This window comes from Conger conger, chromosome 11, assembly GCF_963514075.1.
Source record: "Conger conger chromosome 11, fConCon1.1, whole genome shotgun sequence".
NCBI classification, from domain to species: domain Eukaryota; kingdom Metazoa; phylum Chordata; class Actinopteri; order Anguilliformes; family Congridae; genus Conger; species Conger conger.
Window position 1 is genome coordinate 26,903,083 of NC_083770.1, and position 23,386 is coordinate 26,926,468.

At 39.9% G+C, this 23,386-nt stretch overlaps 1 protein-coding gene across 1 annotated transcript in view; it reads right to left on the bottom strand.

Annotated features, from left to right (window-relative positions):
• LOC133141312 (GDNF family receptor alpha-2-like) overlaps nt 1-23,386 on the bottom strand; it is a 76,158-nt gene that overhangs the window by 29,149 nt on the left and 23,623 nt on the right. The window contains exon 4 of the mRNA XM_061261832.1: nt 2,032-2,416. Within this exon, the coding sequence (XP_061117816.1) occupies nt 2,032-2,416 (385 nt within the window). The remainder of the gene's footprint in view (nt 1-2,031; nt 2,417-23,386) is intronic.

Below are 23,386 nucleotides of genomic sequence, written 5' to 3' on the forward strand. Positions count from 1 at the left end.
TTGAACTTGAAGAGGTCCTTGTAGAAGTAGGCACTTTCAAAGTCAATTTCAAGGCCACCTCCATTTAGGACAATAATGCCCGTTCTCTCGGCAGGCACTTTGCACTGAGGTGATGAATTAAATGGTATGTTCACTCACTGAATTAGAGTGACACCATGTCCTCCGATGTATCGCTAATGAAGCGTTATTGACCTTGGCTTTTTATCATTCATTAAAAATGCAACAGTCCTGTCTGACTCAGTTCACCCAATTAAAATAAGCCGAAACAGGGAGTGATGAATAAGACCTCTCCTATCACAATCAATAGTGTGCCTCTAATCATTCACTGTGTTCAAGGTGATGTGCTCAGGTTCTGCTGCTGATAAGAGTATAAAAACCTGTCATCTCTGCCCTGCCCAGGTATACACACACACACACACAAACACAGGCACACACACATACACAAACACAGGCACACACACATGCACACAAACACACACACACAAATACAGACACACACACATACACACACACTCACACAAACACACACGCACGCACACACATGCACGCAAACACTAGTGTTGCTTTCGTCAACGAAAATTATGATGAAATATCTTCGTCAACGAACCTTTATCACGTGACGAAAACGAGACGAGACGCAACGAAGATGCTGGTCACGTGACGATAACAATAATAAAATGTGTAATGACATTTCGTTGACGAATAAAAACGAGACGAAAATGTGGTTTACAAAATAAAAACTATGCTAAAATGTCTCTTAGTTTTTATTATCATTATTTTGCCTGAGCGCCGTCACTTCCTCGATCCCAACGAGTGGTATTATTTCATTTCAGAAGATGCAGCTGCGGTGGGTTATCACTTGATAAGCACAGCTTAATAAATAAAGGTGACACAGAGAAAGGGACCAATGGTAGTGAGGGCAAAGTGGAGCTTTAGAATGTAGACCGCTGTGTGTGCACGTGAGCTCGCCAATAGATTTCTCACAGAAAACGTAATTTGTCCACTTTTTTACTTTACAGTAGAGGTGATCAAACTTACAGTATCTAAGTGCTAGTGTGTTCTAAGCCTTTACTGGTCCCTGTACGATGTTAGCATGATGTAGCTAGCATACGCGAATAGCACAAAGCCATACAATTTGCTTTTTAACGGCACTCGAACGGTATAAATAAAAGCATTGGTTAAGTTCGACGGCACCGGAATTTTCTGTCGTACCGTCCATAAATGGCAAAAGTCCCACCATAGGATTTATTTCAATCTTTAAAAGTTATACATTTTCTGAATCGTCATTAATTCATCTTGTTTCTATCAGTGATTCGGCGTGATCGGACAGTTCTGTAGCTATGTAAATTACATCAGGATACAGCACTGTTATTTGCTACCTAAACTTTGACGCACGCTCGAGAGCGTTAACATGATTGAAGTCTGACATGTCTATTGTCAAAATCCATTGAAACTATGAAAAAGTAACCAGGGACTTTGGACTTATAAGGCTGGACATACCGAGTACCCAGCAAAAATATTGACCTGGCTACAGTCACACTTTTGACAGTTCGAACTGCCACCAACTGCCATGTATGAGCGCGTGAAGTAAACCAGCAAAAGCTATTGTTGTGTCACCATTTTCGACCTCCATATACGTAAAGAATGGAATGGCAGTGAAATCTGCCTGTTTTTCGGTGCCGTCGGGGTCCAGCATTTAACATTGATGGAATGCTGGTAAAATGAGCGCTTAAAGCGCTCATTGACTAAAACTATGAGTAAAATGTCATCAGCTTTCGTCGACTAAAACTAGACTAAAATAGTCAGGGACAATTCTGACTAAAACTAGACTAAAATGCTCAGACTTTTCGTCGACTAAAACTTGACTAGACTAAAAGGAGTATGAACATGACTAAAACTAATAAAAACTAAAATGACCGCTTGACACAAAGACTAGACTAAAACTAAAAGTAAAATAGGCCGCCAAAAACAACACTAGCAGACACACACAAACACACACACCTGCACGCCCCCGCTTCATACTGTGCTTACCTGCAGAAGGGGTCTAAGCGGCAGGTGCTCCTCAGCTCCAGGCAGTTGGGCTTGACCTTCTCCTCATATGCGCACTGGGGGACGATGGTCTGCCTCCTCCTCTCTGCGCAGGCCTTGTCCCGGCAGGAGCAGAACAGCAGCCGGTAGCTGTATTCGGTCTGAACGCGGTCGAAGAACTGCCGCAGGGCCTTGTGGCAGCGTTTGCGGTTGCAGGGCTCGGTGGGCATCTGCAGGTTGGACCCCCGGTTGCACGTGGCGATGTAGGTGGACCGCAGCTTCTTGCAGGTGTCGTTCAGGTTGCAGGCCTTGGCTGCGTCCAAGCAGGGGTTGCAGAGTTTTCCCGAGTCCGAGCAGTGGTTCGCCCTCACGGTGGCAGAGTCCATTCCTGCCGAAGGGGAAGAACGGGACGCGAGAGCGTCTGGTTACAGGGGCCCCCACAAAAAAAACAGGCACAGCTCAAAGCTCTGCACAGACCAAGACGAGGAGATTAAAAGATTATACAACAGAAAAGTCTAGGCACACTATCACTGTTTGTTTTCACCGCACTGCCATCTGGGTTGAGAGGTGCACTTTCTTGAGGACAAAAAAATACATCTTTTGAATGTGCAATCAGTTTGCAATTGATTTGTGAATTTCAGATATTGGGCAGCCAGTTCTTGCATTGCATCCTTTGGCAAACAGTCATGTAGCCTGATTAAATATGTATCTGATCAAGGCTTCTTATTGAATCTTTAGTTCAGTGTGGCTTTGGGTGAAAAACAGAGCGTGCTTTGATGCCAGATGGGCATGTTGAAGACAGGTGGGTGAGGAAAACAGTTGGGTGTGTGGCTGGCCTCTACAATTGGCCCCTCACCCTTGTCATTAATTTAAAGAGACATACAAAAAACAAGAGAGCACAGAGTACAAAACATGAAATGAAAGTGGACAGATGTTCTCCGTGCAATAAACAACTCATAAAAAGCTACTGAAGTGCTATAATTTTCATCAATTTCTTTCCCCACTTACAAATAACGTAATATGCTATTACAGAAGGTGAAGAAAATGACTTGTGATTAACTAGAGAAAAAATCTCTTTCTTCTCTCCTTAAAATGCTCTGCTTTTGTAAATACAGAGATGAATGCAAGACATGTTGTGCAGTCAGTAAATGTGTTACATGGGCTTTCTGGTGCTCTAAGATGGCTGTCTGCAATGAGGAAACACATTGTTATTTTTCCACAGAGGAAGAGCAATTGAAAGAAAGCCTTTCTGAATTTTGCGAAGGTTAGTAGCAATCTGCAGATCCTTTGTTTTTTCTGACCTTGGCAGCTTCTTCTATATTCTTGTGTAGAAAATCTACTGAGAATGCAACTAATAAAACCTTCAGAGGATTGATTTAACTTTTAAGACAGATGGTTTTACAGGGATGTGGGGAAGGAAGCCCCAAAAGGAGACTTTCATATAAGAACGTCATATAGGTAAGTAATTACTGATGCAAAAGCTGCCGAGGTACACCATTACAGAAGTATTAACTTCTGTGACACAAATTGTAAGTTCCCAAGACTATAACAGACTATTCATCAATCAATGAGGGATACATTGTGTGCTAAAACTATTATATTCTACATTGAACACACATTAACTTCCATACTAAGACAGTGAAATGTCATGTTGTTAATGTGTGGCTTCTGCTAGCAAAATGCACTGCTGCTTTTGTAACAATCACAATAAGAAATTAAAGTCCTGTTTTCCATAAGAACATAGAAGGTCTGAGACATTATGCAGTGAATATATACAGTCAGGTCCATAAATATTGGGACATCAACACAATTCTCCTCTTTTTGGCTCTATACACCACCACAATGGATTTGAAATGAAACGAACAAGATATGCTTTAACTGCAGACTTTCAGCTTTAATTTGAGGGTATTTACATCCAAAGCAGGTGAACGGTGTAGGAATTACAACAGTTTTCTATATGTGCCCCCCACTTTTTAAGGGACCAAAAGTAATGGGACAAACCAACAATCAAAATCAAACTTTCACTTTTTAATACTTGGTTGCAAATCCTTTGCAGTCAATTACAGCCTGAAGTCTAGAACGCATAGACATCACCAGACGCTGGGTTTCATCCCTGGTGATGCTCTGCCAGGCGTCTACTTCAACTGTCTTCAGTTCCTGCTTGTTCTTGGGGCATTTTCCCTTCAGTTTTGTCTTCAGCAAGTGAAATGCATGTTCAATCGGATTCAGGTCAGGTGATTGACTTGGCCATGGCATAACATTCCACTTCTTTGCCTTAAAAAACTCTTTGGTTGCTTTCGCAGTATGCTTCGGGTCAGTGTCCATCTGCACTGTGAAGCGCCGTCCAATGAGTTCTGAAGCATTTGGCTGAATATGAGCAGATAATATTGCCCGAAACACTTCAGAATTCATCCTGCTGCTTTTGTCAGCAGTCACATCATCAATAAATACAAGGGAACCAGTTCCATTGGCAGCCATACATGCCCACGCCATGCCACTACCACCACCATGCTTCACTGATGAGGTGGTATGTTTTGGATCATGAGCAGTTCCTTTCCTTCTCCATATTCTTCTCTTCCCATGATTCTGGTACAAGTTGATCTTTGTCTCATCTGTCCATAGGATGTTGTTCCAGAACTGTAAAGGCTTTTTTAGATGTTGTTTGGCAAACTCTAATCTGGTTCCAAATGCAAATAGCACACTTGAAATGAACTCTAGACCTTTTATCTGCTCCTTGTAAATGAGATAATGAGGGAATAACACACACCTGGCCATGGAACAGCTGAGCAGACAATTATCCCATTACTTTTGGTCCCTTAAAAAGTGGGGGGCACATATGGAAACTGTTGTAATTCCTACACCGTTCACCTGATTTGGATGTAAATACCCTCAAATTAAAGCTGAAAGTCTGCAGTTAAAGCATATCTTGTTCGTTCGTTCGTTGGTGGTGTATAGAGCCAAAAAGAGGAGAATTGTGTCGATGTCCCAATATTTATGGACCTGACTGTATATTTTTAAGAATTGTAGTGGACACTTTAAAACACAATGTAACCCCCCCCCCCAGCCCCCCCTCAAGATTATTATCCTTCCCTTTCAAAATATATTTACTACTACTTGACAAATACAGTGCAGTCCGTAAGTATTTGGACAGTGGTTCGATTTCTGTTCTTTTGGCTCTGTGCTCCAGCACATTGGATTTGAATTGAAACAATGGAAATGAGGTTAAAGTGCAGACCGTGACATTTTGAGGGCATTTACATATTGGGTGATCCATGTAAGAATGACATCGCTTGTTATACACAGTCCCTCCATTCAGGGGACTGTATTAAGACTTCTTCTGTCATCATTGCATTGTTGTATGGTTTGAGCAACCATCTGGCATTGCAGACAATTATGTAATCAATGATCTTGTAAACATGTACTATAATTTAATAAGAGGATTTTAGACGTTTTATGCTCATTCAATTCCATTTCATATTTTACGAGCGTAATTAGACTATGTTTATATAGTTGATTAAGCTTGTGGAAATTGTACTTTTTATGAGTTTCATGTTCATTAGCAGCTGTTGAGTACTAATTGGTGCTTTGTATTTGAAAAAATTGAATAAAATGTAATATTTTAACGAGACCTATACACTGTTTAAAACATAGGCCCTGATGTTTGTGAACCTCAAGCTAATGCATGTTAGGAATCTGACAAAGTGCTATTTATCCTATGCTGAAAAGATACATTTAATGTAACTGTGTCTGAAACAGTAACGTCGAACAACATGATTCACATGAAGATGCAAACATTACATCAACCCTCCTTTGTAATGACAGAACCACGTAATGTATTAGCTCATGAAAAAGTCTCTAATTTTCACAGCATGTGAATTCTGCAAGAATAGAGGGTTTTTAACTATGTAATTATGAAATATGGTTCTGAAAGCGGCTGAGGTTCTATTCAAATTAAATTTTGTCCAGCAAAAACATCTACATGGCACTGCAATGAATCACTCAGTAATTTTCCTTAATGGAAAATTCATTAGGGAAACAGTGGGATGGCATCTAACCTGAAAACTTCAGGTACATTGAGTCATACTTCCAAGACTACATATAAATGTGGTGGGTGTGCGATTTGGATCCAATTCAAACAAGTGGGCTTGCTGATAACAGAACAATACATTAGGAGAAGAATTACTGTAGCACACCACACAATGAGGCGGAGGGTTGGGGTTGCTTTCTTGGCCCTGTCACTTTTTATTCCGTTTCATGGCTTGTGTTTCTGCCATTGAGTAAATGGATCTGCTTTTATGTAATGCAGCATAAGCAAAAGCAAATACCCTGAGTTATTGATTTGCGTCTACAGAAATGTACTTTACTACCCTTAGTGCATGAAGCATATTGCCTTTCAATGTCCATTCCCCCAGATAGTGGAAGTATAGTGCCTGGTAATACCACACCTGCAGCAAGGCCATAACTTACACATGTCTGTTGAATTGTCCTCTGCATGAATTGCTACATTAATGGCAAGGTCTTCTTCATTCAAGCAGATTATAGGCAACTCACCAACAGGTACATAAATGCTTCACCGGAAATATGATTGGTCACAGTGGTAGTTATATCGCAGTGGCGGCAGTGAGGCGTGTTGAAGTCATAGTTTTGCAAATATTTTCACCAAATACAGTGTTGCGTAATGTTTTGGAATGACAACCTAAATTCCAAAATAAAGCTGGTTTTCGTTTGTAGGCTGCTATCTTCTCAGGCCCGCATTCAGCATGAGAGCAGCAGAGGTCGTAAATGAGGTGTGAAATTGGTTGTTAAGTATGTACATAAAACACCACCCGCCGTCTGGAGGTCAAAGGGACTTGTAATAGTGTGGGTGTGATTTGAATACATAAACAACGACTTAAGGGAGATATATGTCAGGGGACAGTATGAATAACACCAGTATGCTCTGGTATGCCAGGAGATGATGAATAAAGTTCATGAATTAAGAAAATTTTCATATGTCCAAAAATAGCACTACTGGACCATTTTATGTGCAACTGAATGGCTCTTTGTGTGAATATAATTATATTTCAGGGAGAGTGGGTTGTGACGATAATAGTATCACTTCCACATGCCGCCTAGTATCCTTTTGTGAAAGACTTGGTGAATTCAAACCATTAACCTTTCTCCCCAGCAGATATTAAACACAATGGAAAAAGTAATCTGTTCGGAATCCCGGTCACTCAAATGTATTGATCTCTGTATGATACAGATTTACCCATCTGCACTTTCAATCTATAAAAATTACCTGGCTTGAATAAATATATGAACAATTGTAAGCCTTCACAGATTGAAGTTATCATTACTTAATTATCAGATTAGATTTATTTTTTATTTATTTTATTTTTTTACATTTGGTACACTTGATTTAAACTGACTGAGCTGTCCAATGAACAAAATTAACTTGCTTTATACGAATACTGCAAGCAAATATGAGTCTTTTGTACTAAATTCACCAGTGGGACATGATAGAGTTGCTAGATATAGCTTGTGGGTTCACCATATAAAACTAGTTAGGGTAGTGTTTACCATCTGAAAACCTTTTAAAAACTTAAAAAAAACTTTTTAAACAAGCAAACATTTTGAATCATCATCAATGAACAAAGCATCAATGTAATATTTTAATAGTGTAATTACTACATTATTTTACTGAATCTTTTAAAAAGGCTATCCATATGATATTTATTTTATTGGAGGTCATTTATCTGAATTCATATTAAGAATTACAAACATTTCAAATAGATTTCACAAACAACTTTGTTTAAAAAAAAACCTTGCCAGAAATCTGGCGAGCAGCACAGAACATTATCTTGACCACAGAAAATGAGGCATTAGCAGGTTTCTGTACGAAATATTAGCTGAAAGATGAATGCACACCTTGAAGTCTGTGACCACTGAAAGTGTTAATAGATATTGATGCACTAGATAAGCGCACAGGCTAATGTTATTTTCCTTTTTTTAATCAAACTTGGAGTGTGATTAGATTAAACTGCTGCCCACATGGATTAGTCCCTTGTGTGCCTTATCGCTGCATATTGTAGCAATGAATCTTTTTCCAATGAAATGAAGCAGTAGTATAAGCGTCTACAAACACTGACAACAAAATCCCAGCAGCCTGTTAATTGCTCAAAAGCTTTGTACACAAGAATGCTTAAAATGTGCTGAAGTTATCTTTTAATACCTTTTTGCTTCTTAATATGCCACTGTCCAGACACAGTACAATTGCATCAGATCTAAGCTGTGCTGCCCCAGCTCAGAATAAATTTTGGGGAACAACAACTTCCCCACCACAAAGTGGAGCACTATTACCATGTCACTGTATGCTGAAATGGATCACATAAGTGACTTGTACCAAGTTTTTATGAAAACGGAATAAATTATACTTTACACACACACTTTGAGCTGATCTAAAAGTCATTTTTTTGTTATTCGTCATGAAATTTGCACTGTTTGGAACATGGTGAGCTAACTTGGTCTATTCAGAGAGAAATGCAGTCACAAGGTTTGTAGAGGTGCATCACACAGTGGCCATTGTTTACAAAGAATTGTTATGGACAGTCCACCATATTAAGACTCCAGTCCTGGAGAACTAAAGAGAAAACAGTCCCAAGCCCTTACTCTTGACTTTTTTTTTATTGCTGATGGTCTGATGCTGAGGGTGACATGTGTTTGAATAACTTTTTTTTTTTACTGCAGGATTCCCTTTTCACCTGCACTGCAGTCAGAGGGGCAATCATGTGGAAAAGTAAAGCAAAGAAAAAAGATGCCCGTTTTGTGAATGGGGCATTCATACAGATTGTTGCTGAACTCCTCAGAGATACACAGAGACACACAGAGAAGGAAGGTCATCAAAGTGTTTCAGAGGTAGGAGTCAGGACCATGTAGAAAGCTTTGGGGCTTTGTGTAAGCACTGACACCTACAGAGCAGAGGACCCCCCAGCAAAGCAGGTTTCTGGGGAGGGGCAGTTGTCTACAATCCCCTGAGCTGAAAGTGATGAAGAACAGATCCATAATCACTCCGGGAGTCTCATGCCGCCAATTACAGACACCAGGGGTTCAGAATGAAAAGAAAATAAGCCAGCAAGCAAGCACAAAAACATTCTCTGAGGGCTGAGCTATTGTTGTTCAAAGCAGAAAAAATACCTCGGAACTCACTAAACCCTTTTCATGAGCTTGCATTTTATGAGCAAGGAAACATAAGAAGGATTCTCATGATGTTTGGAATTAAATAAAAAGGTTATGTTTGTTTCTGCTACTCTAAAACCTCTTCTTCATTTTGTCCTATGACACATTGCATTACGAACTAGAGAAGAGTGCATACCTCCATCAACCTTAAACATAAAACCCCTCACCAGGTGACCTAGTTAAACACCTGCTTCAAATTTAAGTACCTCTTTTTTCTCTGGTGCCAACAATGCTGCCTGTTTGTAAGTACTGCATGCACGCATACTGCATGTGCACTGGTAGCCAAGTTTCACATTTATTTAAAATCTGATAGAAAAAAACTAATATGAAAATCATTAAGAACAGAATATACTACCAACAAGCAAATAAACATATATTTTATATAGTTATATATAACATATATAAATAATCAAAGGCACAGTATTTAAAACAGTGAGAACAGTTCACTGCATTCCCCATTTATTAAGATCACCATGCATCAATCTCTTTTGAAGCTGCATAGATGTACATTGGGGTCCAAAAGTCTGAGACCACATTGAAAGGCTTTAGGATTTAGAAATGTGAAACAAATTAAAGTTATTTCAAAACTTTGCAAGAGCTACTTGAAGACCAACAAAGAGAAAGGAGTGCTGCACAATCCACAATCTCCTGACCTCAACCCCACTGACAATCACCTGACCTCAACCCCACTGACAATCACCTGACCTCAACCCTACTGACAATCACCTGACCTCAACCCCACTGACAATCACCTGACCTCTACCCCACTGACAATCACCTGACCTCAACCCCACTGACAATCACCTGACCTCAACCCCACTGACAATCACCTGACCTCAACCCCACTGACAGTCACCTGACCTCAACCCCACTGACAATCACCTGACCTCAACCCCACTGAATATTTATGGGGACACTTGAAGACTGACAAAAGCAAAGTATTCAGCAACATCACAATATGCTCTTTGGAACATTGTCAAATAATGCTGGGATAACATGGATCATCAGGTTTTGCACAAATTTGTGGAATTCATGCCAGCAGAAGTGCACACTGCCATTAAAGCAAAAGGGGGACATAACAGATATTAAGAAACTAAAACACATTTTTCAAAGATTCAACTTTTCACTTGAATTGTTATGCTGATAATATCATTTTGTATTAGAAAATAATGCAAAATAGAAGCATTTTTACGGGTGCTATCAGACTTCCTGCCATCTGTAGGGAGACCATTCTGGTAAAGGATACGGATGCACTGTTTTTGGGGGTGATGAAATACTCAATGCCCCACAGTTACACAATATTATCAAAAAAACAAAGTTTTAAATTTTCAAAAGCCTCAAACTTTCAGAAGCTAGCATAATTTATACGTTGCCATTTTGTCTCTCCCAAGAAGTATATGGACAATTCATCGTCAGAATTTCAGAGTTCTGAAGTCTCGTTCAAATTTAATAAAGCCTACAGCCATGAAAGTATAAAAAGCACAAAATGACAAACAGAATGTTTTATGCTTACAGAAAAAAGTAAGTAAATTTTATGGGGTGTCTACAACATACTATATCAAACTATACCAAAATCAGTGTTTGGTGAGCCCATGGTTATTGTAGTCCACATGTGAACTGACAATAAGATTTTAAAATGGCTGAGATTGAACGGTTCAAAAATTGCTGTTTTATATTGGAGAGCTGAACAACACAAAAAAACACTGGGGTGTCCATGCACATCTATCGTAAAAGGATCCTAAAGGCAGTCAATGAAAACTGCTTCAATTGTTTTCAGACAGTGAGCCAGATTACATATGATATGCTCCACTATGGCAATAATAATACAAATAGTATTTTATCATAGTGTAGGATCCACATTTCCCACAATCCCACAGGACACGCACACGCACACACACACAACCTACTAACTTACCCTACTAGCTTCCTGTTAGTTTATCTGTTCTGTGTTTGTGGGTTTGTTTAATAAATATATTTTATTAAACCCGGTGTCTGTTTTGGCGTCACATAGACATGAGAGCTGAATTAAAGCAGTCTTTCGAAGAACTTCCAACCTTCAGGTTATCGGTATGTTTAATCATTAATATTGGTTATTTTAATTATTAATTAAAATACTAAATTTGTGGTTAGATATTTCTGATAACAGTAATTTTATGAGACAGATTACTTTTTGCAGTTATACTGCTACATAACATTAATTGGCGCCCCGGTTTCATAGAGAGTAAAATCCCTACGTTATTTGGTGGCCCGTGCGAGGACCCTACAATAGTAAAAGAAAAGGATAGAAAAATGGCAATAGTTATAAATGGAAATGGAAATGACAATGTCGGAAAGATAATCATACGTGCTGTAGAAAAATCGAATTTCCATATCCAAGAGATAAAGCAGAGAGCTGTCACAGTGCATGATATTTCAATACAACATATTAGCAATTCTATTGTTATACCTGTACATTCTTATTCATATGGGAAATGAATAGTAATTTTTGGAGGACACTGAATTAATGGTTCTTAGGAGGGGGGGTAACTAATGCTAGTTAGAGTAAATGTTATTGAGCACAGGCAGTCATTTTGAATTTGTTCTTGTATCATTTATTCAAGGATATTATGCAACTGAGCTAACTGATGATGCTAATTTGGTGCTAATAAGTGCAAATACCCTTATTTTAAGACACTTGGCTGGTCGGAAGGTTACAGATGTGCAGTAGAACACATAGGAAGGATTAGGTAGCAAGCAGTGCTTGGCTTTCAGCCATGGTCATACTTCAGATAATTTTAGTTTGCTTGCATGGAAAATTAGTTCGCTGATCCAAAATCGCTCTATCATAAGCAAATCTGATCCTGGAAGTAAATGCTGACAAATTTATCTAGAAGCTACATAAACCGCATATTTATCAGTATATTTTTCTGTTTAAAGATCACTGGAGGATATAAAAACACTTGTTATGAAGGGAGATAACCTGGCGAGAGCTACATGCTGCATGTTTTTTTAATTGTTCTCAATTAATATCATTGTAATAGCAATTCCAAATTCAAATTCATAGTGTAAACTAACTCCCCACTCATTTCCAAATTAGATGAAATAAGTAACCAGAAAACCATTGCCATCATAATATGTTTTTGCACATACAGGTATGACGATGGCCCCTACAGACATGTATGCTTGTGTGGGGTAACATTAGCTCAGAAGGTAAGGAGGTTGTCTGGCAGTCGGAATGGTCAAGAGGTTCAGCTGTTTTTCAAATGTCAGACTGGAGAAGAAATGTGATCTAGGTGACTTTGACTGTGGAATGATTGTTGGGGCCAGGCAGGTTGCTTTGAGTATCTCAGAAACTGCTGATCTCCTGGGATTTTCATGTGCAACAGAGAATGAGTTTGCAGAGAATGGTGTGAAAAACAAAAAACATCCAGTGAGCAGCAGTTCTGCAAACAGAAGCTGCTTGTTAATGAGAGAGGTCAGAGGAGAATGGCCAGACTGGTCAAAGCTGACAGGAAGGTGACAGTAACACAAATGACCACACATTACAACAGTGGTATGCATAAGAGTATCTCTGAACACACAATGTGTCAAACCTCTAAGTGGATAGGCTACAGCAGCAGAAGACCAATAAATACATACCTAAGAAAGTGCTCAATGAGTGTATACTTGCATGATCCTTAGACATTTTGTTGGCAAGTGAGAACAGCCTGGTGTCATGGTGGTCAGGTTGGAAGCAGGACGCTTGTTCTGTATAGGCAACTGATTTAGAGCTTAGAAGAGCATTTTGCCTCTTATTCAAAAAAAGAACCTTTAAAGAAACAACAGTATTCACAGGAATAAAACAAAGTATACATTCAGATGTGTGTGTGTGTGTGTGTGTGTGTGTGGATTATGTACAATAAAACACAGCTACATATCCAGTCATTCTTGGAATCAGTATAGTACTGTAACTATAAGCAAAAAAAGAAAAGCAATATCAAGCAATACTATGTGCATGCTACCATTTGCAGGCTTAGCCATGACAAGATATACACTTGTGGAAACATCAAGGTCTCTCATGGGAATGTACTTTTGTGTCTGAATGGCAGTGCTACTTGTATGTGTGTGCTTTGTTTTATCTTTAAATGGAAGAAAAGAGCTGAAATAATGCAAAATTCACGCGTAAGGCTGACTGCAAACAAACGCAAATCTCTTCCAACCAGGTTTGTTATGTGGGTTATTTGCTCTCTCTTGTTGATACAGTGCAATGATCAGTGCTGGACCACTAAAAACTACCTTCTTTTTGTCTGAACGCCAAAATTGCCAAAATATTCTGTTTCTTTTGTGTGAAGTTCACCAAAATAATGGTATTGCTGCATTTTTATAACCTGAGGGGTATATCATGAGTTAGTTGTACCAAGTTTACCAAGTAAAACCCAGAACCCTTCCAAAGCTGGAACATGGACTGAATGTTCAATCCTGGGTTTTACTCTGAAATTACCCAGCTAACACAGTAATCTTTCTTTGTGATAAACCCCCCTGGGGAGCTTAACATACCTACGCTGCGAATCGGGGTGAACAACGACCCTTAGTTGTGTTGAAATGTCTATATACCACATCCAGGTGTAAGGCCGACATCTGGCATTATCACTCAGGGCTGGTCAGCTTGCTGGCTTCCTCTGGTATTGTGGAATATGTGGCTGTAAAGTAATTTAGCCTGTGGGGGAAGACTCAGGCCTGTTAGGCCCTGACCTTCTCCTGAACCCCCCTTCATTGCTCTCTCCCTCTTTACTCAGTCACTAAATGATGTGTACAGCATTGGATGTTTCATGACAAAGTCAGTTTAGATAATATTCATGTTTGGTATTATTCTGATTGTTTCAGTGTGACTGGTGCAATGGTTTTATTTCTGCAACAGCAAACCCTGTACATCATAACCAACCAGGAGAAGCTGTGTGGAGCTCTGCCCCAGTGAAAGCCATGTGCCTCAACCCCCCTGCGCTTCCTGGGGAGGCGTGGCTCCAAATTACAGATGGGTGACCCATTGTTAGAGTTAACATCAAAGGCCAGATTTTGGATTTAAGACAGCAAACTAAGCAATCTGGGAGAATGCAATCAGCCTCCCGTGCACTCCGTGCACGTAATTTCTACGTACAGGGTGTCTGTAGCCAGACTCCCGTATGTAGCTTTTATTACCAGGTATGACTTTTAAGACTCCGTAATTTGGTTTGCATTGTAATGTTTTTTATTTGGAACTAGTATGCAATTACGTGTATGTAACCTGCCTGGTAAAATAAATTGTTAAAACTTGATCTGTTTGGTTTCGCTTACTGACACTCAAAGTTATACAGGGAATGCGTGGTTTACCCCCTCAAACTGGTCTAGGGAGGATGATTATTTCCACTTAATGTATCACGGCGTATAGCACCCGTAGACCTATGTTGGTAAATCCCTCGCCTCCGCATGGTAGTTCATTCATGTCGAGTAGCTATTCCTGCGACCTCTGATGACTACAGATAGCTAGTCAGTTCGTGAGACGTGCACATTACGCGCGATGTGACATGCGGTGGTACCAGCAGAGGACTGTTCGGAGAGTAAATCTCAGTACAGGATTCCTATAGCGATCAAGTCAAAATTATAAATAGAAATCCACTTAATGTGGATAACTAATCTAAATTATTATTCTAAGATGGAGTCAGATAAACGAAGGTGAATCTATTGCCCTATTGTGGAGATTCTGGGTCAGCCCGGACCAGTAAAGAGCGGAAGGCAGAGTGGTACTACTGCCTTTGTATCGTGGTTTGTTTATTGGCTGATCTAGACTGTCTGCATAGGGGCCACTCATTTTTAACCCTATTAGTATTCTTTCAGCAACACCAGAAGGATGAGCACGCTGATACCTTCAGCCCTCGCTAAATTCCGTCGTTGGGTTAGCGTTGGGTTTTACACAGGACTGAGTCATTGTTTTTATAAAATGGTTACCAAACATAATAATATAGATATTATAGACACAATCCAATTAAAACAGTTTTTTTAAGAACAATTTCATTCAAAGAATAATTTACAAGAAAATTGTTCCTGCTGCTGACAGATAGTGCCAGGCAAACTGCCAAGCTCGCTAGCTAGTTAGCTTGCAAGCTACCATGAGTGAGCAAACAAGAGTGTATGCGTATTTGATGTTTATTTGTACCATTGTGCAAGGACTGCAAAACTGTCCAACAGTAGTGAGATCACGTTGCATAGGTCTACTTGTTTTATTATTTGGAGAAGCGCTGCTCTGCTTTCTCCGGTCCACAAGTTTCAGACACCTTAAAGCTTTGCCTGCTCAGAGACACAAATCTTTCTCACAAATCAAGACCCGTAACAATAGTTTCTGAATCACGTGGAAGTGGAGGCAATGCGTAGCTTGCGTCCCTGTTTGCTTGCAAATTCAGGGCAAGGTGATTGACGGCCATCATCCTGCATCTAATGGTTATAAACTACTATCACGTACAGTAGAACAGATTTCATTTGTTCCAGGACAGAGAAAGGAGGAGGAAGTAACGGAGGCAGAAGCAGTTTACCCACCTGGGATATCCCAAATCCCACAAGAGAAGCAAAAAATAAATAAATAAATAAGAAATAGAGCACTCCACAGCGAACAGGAGCAGGAGGGACCTCAATGCGGCAATAGGGAATCCGCTACACTCTGTGCACATAGTCCTGATTAAATTGGTATGCAATGTGTTTGCATATTATTTTCATGGAGCACAGAATATCAGCATATTTATTCATTCATCTATTCGGAATACATTGGTCACAGTAGCTTGGTTTATTTTACTATCCCCGACTTCCACGATGACAAAACTCAAAATATGAATGTTTATGTGGCATAACTCAAATTCCGTCTTGTAATGAGACAGAGTGACTGCCGACTAGTGTAAGACAGGTCTTCCCAACAGATAGTTTTGATCAAGCCTATAAATTGAGAGTTACCTCATTTCATTCTAAATGCATGAATAAATTATGACCCTATCATCAAAATATCTTATGAATATTGCGCTGGCCAAAATTGCTGACTGCATAAAGGGAGGGTGTTATTAAAAAAGAAAGAAACAGCAATTTAAGAAGCTGCTTGAGGGAACCAAGTCTCATTAAGTGTCCCATGAGGCTGCAGAATGGCCGTGCAGTACCAGTTTAAATAAGCGCATGTATACACCAACTCCAGCAGTAAACAAGGATCTCATAAACTCATGCACAAACACTATAAATATTATTTTTATGTTTGAGCCTTTTATGTATATACAGGCTATATGGGCAATAGAGGTTAGTTCATTAATTAAAACATATGACCCACACTGAACATGACCAATTCCTTTTTTTCTAACCTGGTAGAGAGTGCTCTCAAAAATTAATTGGAGTGTATATTATATGCCAACAGAGCTGATAGGTTGGGAATTTGAAAGGGGGGAGAGGGGCTCTAGGTATAACCGATAAAGCAAACACAAAGGCCTTTGTTCTGACAGTTACATTGACCCCCTTCTCACAACTGCAGTAGACTCACTGAAGCTTATTAACACTGACCGGGCCCAATGGGATTCCACCTGTGACTTCGGGATCTGCCCCATCAATTGTTTGAAAAGAGGGGCTTTCTTTAGGGTGGGTGGGGGAAGTGAGTGAAAGAAAGTAAATGGAAGGGAATTAATCTGCCGGGCTTGAAAATTGTTTTTCATTTATTTGTTAGCGCTCAGGAGCCTTCGGTGTATTTCTAAAGCTCTTCACAAATACAATTGTTTTGTCACACTACAGTGCTTTTAGAGATATATGTGCTCCCCCCTCCCCCTCCAGCATCAGTTTTATCCTTATCTCCCGCAAGCAAACATACAGTTGTTAAATTTACAGAGATTCTGCAACTTTTCATTTCCCTGCTCTCCTCAGACAAAGTGTGCTCAACTCTCGTGTCATCCGGCACAGGAGATGGAACATTCTGGAAATGTTATGGTAGCAGGATAAAGGGCAGACATTCATAAATTTTGTTCTCCACGAACTGAAGGACCAGGATATTTCAGAAAAAGGCAGAATTACTTCACCTGTTTGCCTGCAGTCTTTTCACACAAACACTATCAATTATTCTGACTATTGAAATAAAGTGCTAATAAAGTGCTGGCACTCCAATCAGGTATTCAACACGCGAAACAGTACACGCTCTGGGATGTGATGGGAAAATAAATGCATGTTTAAATTTAAGCAATCCTTAAAGTAAGACACCAACACCAATGTCCCCCACTATGTTAGTCATTGTTTTTCATTCTGTCCTTAGTATCTTTTTAATCGATTTTAAACTATTTCTGAGATTCCCAGGGACCGCCATGTGCTACCCACCTTCATGTCTTTGTCATGTTCCATTTCCATTTAACAGTCAACGTATTATCCACTTACTCCACACTTCTCTCTGAATAAGCACTCTGAACGGGCTGCATATAAACTGCAGGTACACTCAGACCCAGATTCAATCTAAACACGGTGCAGCGCTGTCATTATGATACATAACTAAAGTATGGATGTTCCTTCCCGTTCTTACCCATACTTTGGGAGTAAAATTAATGGCAAACTATTTGGAATGAAGAAAACAAACGTACTGAAATATGTTATTCAGTTAAAGGCAAGCGTGAACTGTATTTAATGCACCCCTCATACAATATGGAGGGAATTCAGAGGGAAAAATACTTTTGACTTTTTGAGCAGTGTGAAAAGACTGAAAGAGTCAGGGTCATGTCATTACTAGCAAGACACAAATGACAGAGAAAAGGAATTCCATTGATTATATACAGTAGTGTGCAGTGATTATTATTATACACCACCACGTGTGTCTAAAAGGGGTCCTAATATATTACTTCTTTAAAAATATACGTCTATTTTTTGGTGAAAATGTAAATGTAAACTATTACTATTGTAGGCACTGAGAAGAAAAAAATAATTCCCACAATTACACTGGGGTAAAAGTATGGCTAATAAAAAGAAACACTGATAACATATTCATTTTAGAAAAATTGAAAGTGTTTTTTGACTTTTGCATAGCATGAATGCATGTTTGAAGGCTCATTCAATGATTGCTGATGTTAAACTATTTGTTTAAACTGGTTTGAGGCAACATTACTTCTGATGGTCAGTTGTTCCAGAATTTAAGGTAACACGATCTTTGAGCAATGTCACAGTGTTAAACACAATGGCACGGCGGAAGGAGCTCTCTGTTTATTTATTTTCATCTACATGAACCAATATTATATGAAATAAATACTTGAATAGCACTTGGTTTCTGATTTATCTTCAATGTGTTAGGTGTATAATCATCACTGCACTCTACTGTATGTCGGACCATCAAGATACGTCTCTTTAACCTAAATGTCCTGCTAATGTGTCTAGCAAACTAGGACCTATAGTGTAATTCATTGAATGCATTAAATATGAACATATTGAGCTCCCCAAGTACTTTTCATCGCCACATATTGTTGCGAGGATAGAATATATAGGGTAGACAAATGGTATATAAAGTGAGGTTTTCTTGGTGCTATCATAAATGTCATTGTAAAAAACTTACAACATAATATAAGCAGCTGGAATGTATCTACAGTAATTATGAGGATTAAAGTCAAGACCTATCTTGTAGCACCACAGGAAAAAAAAGCATGCCATTTGCTGGTACACTAATAGAGACATTGTGATATTGTCATAATTCATATTATGCATATTTGCTGAAAATTTTTAAAAAATATATTCATTTTAGAACATAGTGTACATAATTATAATTTGCTCAGCGCAAACTTATGTGACAAACATCATTTTGGAGGAAACATTAAAACTGATAATGCATTATTTCTCATTTACAACAGCCATTAAGGTTTAATTTTCTCCCAAGCTATAATTATTGTCTGAAACAGGGTTTAAAAATGCCACGCTTATGAGGAATATAATATGAGGAAAAGACTTTAAATGAGTAAATTTGTACCTTGCATTCAACTGTGTAACAAAAATTGAGGTCACACCCAAATAATTAGCTCATTAATTACTTCTTCATGGCTAATAATGAGTGTAGGAAGCCAAAAGCAGGAAGCCAAAAGGAGGCTTCCATGACTTGAAGAATTATGAATACAACACAGCTACTTTAGTTGTGTTTGACTGGGTGTTACTAAAGGCTGGGAGATTCCCTCCTTCTACAGAAAGCAGTTTGCTGTTGAAATTGAATTATGAGTTTAAACAAAATATCCAAACACATTGCATTCAGCAAGGAAGAATAATTAAAAACAATGAGAGAATATATTTGCTTTAACATACACAGCACTCGTATTGATTTGTAACCATTCAATTGTTAAATCTTATAACAAAGCTTTGACTACTAGTGTGTATACAGTGTTTTGGTAAGGTGTATGCTTTGGTTTAAATGTATGTAATTGAGGGCATGGACTTGCTGTGAAATAGCACTTGAGCAGAACTGACGATGGTTCATTTGCACCCATAGCAGGGTTGCTCAAATATGATCTCAGAGGTTTTGCAGCTCTGTTAAAACCACTAACACCTTCCTGGCAGAGGGGTACCACAGCGGTTCAATCTGGAAGTGAATACCAAAGCCCTTTCACACCAGGCCCTACCCTGTTGTCAAAGTGTACAAATTCACAATCTGACCAGCAAGACTGGTTATATCTTTGTTCGCTTTAAAAAAGCTCATCATATTTAGGTTAATTCAGGGGTGTGTGAGGCCGGTGAAATCCCAGGTGAACGCAGCCGCTGTCATGGATGAACTGGCACAGATTCAATACGAGGGTGACATTGGTACAAATGGCGACATGTCTCCTCTCTAATGCCCAACAGGCTACCGGGGGGTGCCCCCCGCCCTCCTCCAGCACCGCGGCCTGCCAGGCTCTGAGGAGGAAACCCGGGAAATTGCTGCCTGATTGCCCTGGTTTGCGCGGCGTCCGTTCGGAGACAAAGCGACCTCGATGTTGCGAGCGCACGTCACACACCACCGGCTCACCGTCTCCTCATCCCGTCTAGCAGGTGAGGCTAATTGCAGCCGACGTTCCGAGCTGTGAGCAGACATGCTAATTATGAGCGGGCCTCATGGCCTGCTGGGTTCAGTTCAGCTCCCTGCGCCCCATCCCCATCTCCCAACCCCCTAATCCCGCTTTAAATGAGACAAAACAAATAACTTGCAGCAATAAATAAATAAGTAAATATGTGCTTAAATAATGGGGCTTGTAATTACGGAAAGGTCACGTTCGAGGTTGCATGCTAACGTGTTTCGCCATTTTTCACATACACTATTTCCTGGTGACGAGTCTGTAACAGTAGAGCACCACATGGAATCTGATTAAGCATCCCATCAATATTGCATGGGCTTCTGTTACAGGAAGGCAACGGCCTTTTATGTTTTCTGGGCAGAGCTCGCAATACGAACTGAACTGTCCTTTCTTTCTGGGTGAGATCTGCGAAATGTTCAGGAAGACAGTAGTGGTTAGCCACTGGAACAACTTCCCATTTAGAATGAGTTGTAAACAAAATATTCTTTCTGCAAAGCCAAGCACAAGATCCTTTATCTTGCCCCTTAAGGTAATTTCTTGTGACTACAAATTTCACTCACTTGTAGAGTGTGTCAGTTACATTGTTGTCGTGTTACAGTCTGCAGGGGCGGCCTGAGAAAGGACAATTTGAATGCACACCTTTTCCAGGGAAAATGCACTGGGATGGACATACTCTTCTAAATTATACAAAGTAACCATATTATAACTGCATGGCAATGTGGGGGCCTTCCCATGATTCTCTTTCCATTCCATCTTCTTTGTCAGTGTTTACATCCTTACGTTACCATGGATCCTGAAGGCATACATTTAAAACTGTTGCTCGAAGCTCTGCTAACTAATTTTCTTTTTTTTTTATATTCCAAAAAATACCTTGCAGGTACACACTGAAGTAATCCAACAGAAAGGAAAGTATCATGTAGGAATTACATGATCATAAGCATCATATCTGCATGTTGAGAAATTTAATCTTACCCTGGTTCACAGACAAATACTAAGCTTAGCCAATTGAGTTTTAAATGATCAATGTCTGCATGTATATAGCACCTTTATCCAATATGCTGTACAATTGATGCTCCTCATTCACACCAATGGTGATTAGCTGCCATGCAAGGCATCAACCAGCTCGCCGGGGACACCACGAACGAACCGGCAACCCTCCGACTGCCAGACGACTGCTCTTACCTGTCGCCCGGTTTTGTACAGTTTTTGTACAATTTTGTTTGGAACTAGGCATAATCTGTGTCTGTGAATACATTGGCCCTAGGTAATTACATCACAAATCTGCCGGGTAGGAAATAGATAGCACCATTCAACAACTAGCAATTCAATCGGAAATATAGGTTTCTGTATAATGAACTTCCATTTTCATACATTTCAAACTTCAACTCCTGATAATGATAAAATGTTTTCTAAAGAAAATGTTGAAACAGACTTACAAGTAGCTACATTTAAGACATTCAGAATGATTTGGGTATTGGTCCAATCAATTTCATGGCAGTTTTTCACAGTAGTTACCTATATTTGCACTATATTTGTGTCTGTATTCGATGGAGCGCTCTTTTCTTTGACCCTGAGACCTCTGAGGATGCTGTTTAGTGGGAGCGTGCCCGCAAGTAATGTTTTCAGTTTAGAAATAAACTGCCCATATTTTTGCTGTCTTTAACAATCCCATGTCTATTTCTGTGGAGTTGTCTTATAAGATCCTTGAACCATTATTTGTCCTCTCAGTGCAGTGAAATGAAAAAAGAAAGAAAAAAAAACAAATATCCAGAGGATTGTCCCAATATTGGAATCTTGCATAGAAATCCAAACTTTGTGGCCTATTGAAATGACCCATGAAATGAATATTGTGTCATGTAATAAAAGTCTCATCTGCTGGCAGGCAAACACATATTTTACTGTCTGGGATTGTCCAGGCCAGGCAGATGATTTCGCTTTCATGGAGTGCATGTCAGGATTTACGCCTCGCTGGAAAAAACACTGCAAATCATTTGCAATCGACGACAAACAAAGTCAGAAGTGAAATTATTCCTTCCTGCTTTATCCTTGTCTCCCGTATATAAGGCTACAGATTACCAATTGAGAGTCTTAAATAATAAGAAAGGGGAGGTGGTGCGTAAGAAAATGGGAAAGAAAATAGCTTTCCGTGACAAGATGCCAGATAGCTTCCAGTCAAAGTGTGAGAGCAGTGGCCACATTTTTCTTCTCAGATATGCATTATATATGCCCTTATTTCACCTGCAAGCCTGTGTTTATCTGCATTGCCATTGATATTTCCTGCTCAGAAAATATCATGTGCCCCTCTGTGATACCGTTTTTCTGTCAGGGAAAACATTCTATTCCAGGACCAAAGCAACTAAAGGCAGACAGAACAGTCGACTTCTTATTTTGTCTGTCAGCTTTATACTTCATTCTGCAACCTGTGAACATACTGTACAACCTCCCGTGTGAACAGAAAAGAAAACATCTTGCAAAACAGACTATTCATGTTTATCTATTCATTTTTAGCTCGTCTAGCCGTGCCAGGGCAGAGAAACTCAGAGTGTGTGAATAGTGCTACAGCCAGCTTCACCAGCCCTGAATACCAGCACCCACAATGCCCTGCTGCCCAGGCATCGGCAGAGCCTTTCCCCAAGGGTTGACAAATTTGTTCTGCCAATATAATTTTACGCAGCACCTGCTGTGCTTTGGAGCTAGGCCCCTACCCTCCCTCCCCTCCCCCCCTCGGGTCCAAACCATCTCTGCCAGGGCCCTGCCGTCCCTTTCAGCTGCCGCCTTTCACAGATCGCAGAAGTGTGCGCTCTGGTCTTCTTCACCTTATCTCAACCTCTGGCTCCCCCACTCCTCTCCTCTCCCCTCCTATCTGCTGACGGTGCTGAGGAATCCCCAGTGTGCATGCTGGCTGCAGTGTTATGTGTCCTGCAGCCTCAACATCTGCATGCCATCAAGCCTCTCCTCTCTCCGCGGCCAAATTGATCCGTCCTATTCAGCAGACCGGCCGCACCGAGCGCTTGCAGATAAGGGAATGAGAATTTCCAGCTTGTTTTGCAGCAGATTTCTCCTCCGACACGCCAAATCATGCGGTAAAACGGACAAGAAAACGCAGTCTGCTATTGCTGTCTCTCTCA